This window comes from Molothrus aeneus, chromosome 4 (genome assembly GCF_037042795.1).
Source record: "Molothrus aeneus isolate 106 chromosome 4, BPBGC_Maene_1.0, whole genome shotgun sequence".
In the NCBI taxonomy this organism is placed as follows: Eukaryota; Metazoa; Chordata; class Aves; order Passeriformes; family Icteridae; genus Molothrus; species Molothrus aeneus.
Window position 1 is genome coordinate 21,715,295 of NC_089649.1, and position 6,062 is coordinate 21,721,356.

General features: G+C 41.6%; 1 protein-coding gene across 1 annotated transcript in view; it reads left to right on the forward strand.

The window, feature by feature from the left end:
• The window catches only part of LOC136555936 (melanopsin-like), a 34,332-nt gene extending 28,489 nt beyond the window's left edge, over positions 1 to 5,843 (forward strand). Inside the window, exons 9-10 of the mRNA XM_066548977.1 lie at positions 2,032 to 2,181; positions 5,466 to 5,843. Of these exons, the coding sequence (XP_066405074.1) occupies positions 2,032 to 2,181; positions 5,466 to 5,843 (528 nt within the window). The remainder of the gene's footprint in view (positions 1 to 2,031; positions 2,182 to 5,465) is intronic.
• The last annotated feature ends 219 nt before the right edge of the window (positions 5,844 to 6,062 follow it).

Consider the following 6,062-nt stretch of genomic DNA (forward strand, 5'->3'; position numbering starts at 1 on the left):
TCTGTGTTTCTGATGCCTGCTGAAACCAAGGATGTTCAGATTAAGTCTTTAATGTGAACTAAAAAGAGCCATTGTCAGACACTCCCTGGGTCGCCAGCTACTAGGTATCTCACTAGTCTGGAGGACAAGAAAACAATCTTCCATCCAAAGTTTTATAACTTATCCAAAAGGTCACTTATTATTTTAGAATGATTTTCTATTACAGTCCATTTTCTATAAGATGGGAAATTTTTGACTTCTTTACCTGGATTTTGACCATGAGGAGTGAGTCTCCTTCCCCTAGAGCATGGTGGGGTGTTTTGTAGGAACATACCCCAAGCATCAATAAGGCTGGTGACTGAGTGAGATAGAAACAAAAGAATCCCTTGAGACTCTTCATAGCCTCTCTCAGTCACAAGAAGCTGGCCTTGCCTGCAGAGGCGCTGGGAAGGTGGCTCCTTGTGGGGATGGCAGCCACAGCAAAGTGTGGGCTGGGGCTGGCCTTCCTGGGGACCTGTGCTGCTCCCCCTTGGTTTGGGCATCAGAAACCTCCCAGAGTGACAGCTGCCACCAGTAACTCTCACAAGATTATAAATCCTAGGTATACCTTTTATACCTTCATGTATAAGTACCTAATATTTCTCCCATTATTCCTTTGTATGATGCCAAATGAAGTAATTTCAGCTGCATCATCCTGATCTAAGAAGCTTTCTGTTCTTCACTGTTGGTCACTACTCGATTTTGGTTTGTTCACGTTAGCAGGTTATTGCATGTATTTTGATGTGGGTGCTGCTGAAACAGACAGGATAATGAGGGTAAGAGGCTTCAGCTTTTGGCACAGCTTTGGCTTAGGGAGTCTCTTTTAAAATCCCTGCTGTTAGCAGTGCACAGCACTGTGCTGTGCTGAGTTGATGCAGCCAAAGGCAATTGTCCTTTGGAGCAACTGACAGCTCAGTGCAGCTGTAGAGGTTTCAGCTGAAACAGCAGCTGCTGAAATAAAAGCTAAGCTTGATGACTTTGGCATGACAGCAGGACTGAAATTTTGGAATGCTCCTATAAAACATTGATGGTCAAGAAGTGACACCAGGAACACTGTAAAAGATGCAGCTGTTGCCACCAACATTTTCTTCTGTGTGTCGTGTACATGTTAGTGAAGGGAACAAACACATTTGTGATTCATGTCAAGGAACGTTTCATCCGAGGAGTTTTATTCAACAGGTGAGGGGAAATAAACAGGTGGCCACACATAGATGTATGAGCAAGGTGATGCAGAGGAATTATGCACTATCTTCCCATTTGTGTGGAACTCTGTTTGTCTGCCTGTCTGGCCTTTGTTTGTCTGTCTGTCCGTATCTAAAAGCTGGTGTTGGAGTGGAATGATCTCTTCATTGATACTCAATCAAAAAGTCACCACAAAGTAAGAGATGACAGACAGCCTCACCCCAAACCTGTAAAGGGAACAGCACTTTTACAATGTCCCATTTGTGCTTCATTACTGACATGCTCTTAGAAAACTAGAGCAAAGCCCACCCACAGTCTCCCATGTACCAGTGAGGGTTTGTAGAATCAGCAAGCTCATGCAAATTGAGAAGTCCTTGGTGTTCATACATCCCCAGGTACTGGGATGTATGCAGACATGGTTTTGGATCTGTCTGTGTCCAGGGTTTTGTATCAGGTGGTGGTCACACAGAATGCCACAAGACATATTAAACAGATTGATTGTATTGGCTCCCATCTTTAGAATTCAGATGCTCTGCAGGTATAAGTGTAGCATAAGCAATGAGATAAAAAAGGGTGAAAAACATTCTGGTGTTTAAATAAATTTTCATTATTTCCAAGTTGGTTTTATTTTTGGTCAGCAAGCAAAACAGTCCAGGGTAAGTGACAAGACTGAAAATAAAGCCTCTCCCCAGGGGAGTTTTGAGTGTGAGACCTATGTTAGAATTGCTTTACTTTTCTGTGAGTGTGCATGGGTTTTGCTAGAGTTTGAGAACTTAGAAGAATTTCAGAAAGGATGCAACTGTCTGAAATCCTTTATCAATTTGTGATTAGACCTGGAGCAATGTAGAGCTCGACCCTGTGGAGCCAGCTCAAGAGAAACCGAAGCCTCGCCGAAGTCATTCTTTCTCCACAGGTGTGAGACAAGAGAAGAGAGACCTGCTCCCAAAGACCTGCAGCTGTGATGCAGCCACTGCCCCAAAGGTATGGAAAAAAGTCTCAGCTGAGGACTCTCCATTATAGTGCTAATCTTGCTGCAAGACATCATCTTTGGAATGATAATTCAGCCTTTGCCCATCTGTTTCATCTGTGGGCCTTATTTATACTGATTCCAACATCCTCCGTCTCCTTGCTGGTTTATTTTGGTTTTATTTTTTTTTAGTATGTCTCTGTGTGACAAGTGAGAGTGCCAGTAATGCCTAATTAACTTTTTTCACTGATATTTGCCTGTTTTTGGAAAGCCAGCTGTGCTTATAGCTCTGAAGGTGCATTAAGGTATAGTCAATAGGATCAGATAGAAGATTAGTTCTTTGCCTGTATATCTACCCCAGCTTTGGTTCCTTCCATCATGGTCCTTGTGTCCATACTATGGTAGTCTCCTTTTAGAGTAAAGACAAGTCTGCAAAACAGAGTTTGACATGATAGAAGCCACTCTTTTCCTTCTTTTCAGTGTACATTAAAATGTTTTATTTTTGTTGAGGGGGAAGATGACTGTCCCATTTCTCCCTAAGAGTGGGAGAATCTGGCAGCTGCCACCCTTCCCTTACTGAAAGAGGAGATGGTGAGTACTCAGTGCATCCTCTGTGGATGCATCACCCTCATTGGCCAAACCACTGAGGTTTGGTGCCCTGTTGTTGAGGAGCACCCTATTCCCTGATGGGAGCAGTAGGTCAACCGTGAGTCAGCTTCTGCCAGATTGTAACACCAGTTTCCAAATGAGTTTTTGTATGGATGTCATAGTGTCAGGCACACACCAGTGCTGCCTTTTCAGAGAAAGACTGATGTGGCTTACAATCCCCTGTATGTGCCTGGATTGAGTAGCACCCCCTTTTTTGAGGGGCACCCTTTCATGGGGTTACTCTAGTGTATGTAGACAAACACCCACACCTTGGACAGCTACAGAATCTGCTTCTGTCCCCTGTGCTCCCTTGCAGATCTGATGGTAATTGTCTAGAGACAGCATAGTCTAAAGCAGGATCTGCTCTGAAAATTTCCAGCCATCCCATGACCCAATTCCTGCATGCCTCTGTCCTGTCTTCTTTCATGTGTCATTAAGATCAAGTCCTGAGAAACCTTGTTCTTTTCCTGTAACTGTTGTGAACAGTAGTGGAGGAAAAAACAGCAGCTTCAGATGTGGTGTCAGACAACATGGGCTCAAATCTACTACTTAGTTTTGCTGCCTTCTGTCAGCAGCCAAGTGTGTCCAAGGTTGTAGGCAAGTGGCAAAGGATACCATCTCCAGGTTCTGGAGAAGCACTGGCCTTCTGTCTCACAAGGAAGGAGAAGGGAAGTAAATCTCAGGTGGTCTGCATGAACAGTTCAGCAATAAAAGAAATAAATCTGTATCTGGAATTTAGCAATTGCGTAGCCTACAAGAAGGCTCATGTGCTATACTTTGCCTTTGAAAGACATCTCTTGAATTACTTTGATAAATAACCCTTTAGACTTTCAGTGGCATTCACTGAGCTATGAGTTTATTTACACTGAATGTTTGCATTGAATGTTCAAAGCCTCATTTGCTTTTCTTACTGTTTTCAGCAGAGACTCCTGTGTGTTGTGTAGATCCTTTGTGTGTTCATTGCAGCTCAATGCAATGCATCACTATTCATACTATCAGAGTAAATATTTGTCAAGCTCAGAGTGTTCCACAATAAGACCACCCATTTATCCTTAAAAAAAAAAACTCCAACAAACACTAAAGAATCACCAATCATTTTTTAAATATTTATTTTAAGGTTTTAATAGCATTACTGGATTGTCTTTGACTGAATTCCAATTAGAGTACTTCCAAAAACACTCAGTTGTGGACAAGCCAGTCAGTGTCCCAGGTCTGGTGCATTCCAAAGCATAAAAATGCATGTGACTGTTTTCTGTGCTGCCACAAAGATATGATCCAGCCCCATGACTTACTTCAGTTATGATAGTAACAAACTTGATGAAGGCTAACACCTGGAAATTTAACATGGCAGTGAAGAGGCTTTTCTGGAAGTATTAAAATGGGAGTTTGGATACTTGATTTCATAGAAGAGAGATCAAATGTCTCCTCTGCAATCAGGTTTTGTTTCAAGGGGATTACCTGATGTGAAAGCTATTAAAAAATCTTGTAAGTGGGTGTTGTGCCCACCCAAGACACATCCAAAAGAAACCTGTCCTTCCGTTGCAGTGTAAACAGCACTTGAAACAGGAAGGAGTCATTTTGGAGTTGGATTTTTTCATTCTATTATTATCCTTCATATGGAAGAATGGATTTTTCTTCTCTGTCACACTGATTTAAACCACTTTTTTTAGCCCAGTGTGCTTCCCTCCACTTGGTGGATACAGCAGCTGGAGAAATCATTATCAATGGGGATTTGTGAATGATCCCTGCTTGTGGAGTAGAATGACACAGAACTATGGGAATTCACATGGAAATGAAGTAAAACCTGCACTTTACTTGAAATACTGGTTTTTCCTAGAAAGTAGGGACTTCCAGTTTATCTCTCCATCTGATACAGTGGTTTTATCACCTTGATTGTCATTTTTTTTAAAGAAGCCAAAACTGATTACTTATGCCTTCCCTTGCCTGTGTATTTGAATATTAATTGACACTTTCAAAGCTTGCTTAATTGACTCTGAATTGCATACTGTGCACAAGACTTATGGAAAAAACACAGAGCCCTTGCCATCAGAGCTAAGTTAGAAATCAGAATTCTCTCAAAATAGACAGATAAGAAATTGTTTGCAAAGAAAGTCTTTATTGCTTATTTCTTGGAGGAAGCACTTTCCAATGTGTGAATGCAAGGCCATCAACTTCTCTGGGGCAGTATCAGGAGCCTTGGGGAGAGAGAGTGATTATCAGTAGGTTGACAAAACTTTAGGAGAATAAAGAATTAAGTGTACTTGAGTCTTATCTGAGATCTCTTCCATGAGAAGAGAGAGAAGTGCAATAATCTAGTACCCTGATACTGTAAGATGTGTTAAAAATGAAGTAATACCATTTCATTAATGACTAAATAAGTCAGATAGAAGCATGAGCTTTTGTGTTCTTCTTTTTTCTTCTTTTCAGCCTCTGCTGATAGTTGAGTACATCTTATTTTGATCCATTTAATGTTCTGCTTTCCAAGCAGTACATGTTAGCACATCATGATTTTCCTTCAAGTTAATGATTCAAGTATTTAGAAAATTTGGCTTGTGGCTCAAATATTGACTAGTGGCAATGAATATTCCAAATACTGTTTTCCACAGCCACATGGTGTCTGACAATGCTAAATCTTATGTCTTCGCTCCAGGTTTCGCTCTCCTCCAGTTCTTTGGAGAAGGTGCTTGGGCAGCCTGTCCTACCCAGTCCCTCTGCAGCACTCATGACCAGCTCCTTGAGAGCAACTTCTCTGCCTGTCAGATTGAATAGCAGCAGTGGAGACTCAAGTACTTCCCATATGGTAACTCAAGGAAGTCAAGTGAATGGAGTTGTGGATTCTCTCACTAGCAATGCAGTCCCTCGCATCATCATCATTCCTACCTCAGAGACCAATCTGTTTCAGGAAGAACTGGAAGAGGAAGAGACTGAGTTATTCCACTTTCATGACAAAAAGGGCAATCTGCTGGACTTGGAAGGGCTTAGCTCATCCATGGAGTTCCTTGAAGCGGTTGAGAAATTTCTATCCTAAGTTTGTCAAAAGAAAACTTTCCAGTAATTATTTTCTTGGCATCTTCTCCACTTAATTATACCAAATAACTGAAGCCTTGTAGCTTAGATCATCAGATTTTTTTATATGTTTATATAGTAGTCACTAGGCAGCCTTCAGATTTATCTTTGTCCAAACCAGCTCAGGCATGGAAACAGGCTTTCTTTCAGATTGTGCTGCAGGAAACGAGCAGTGGAAGAT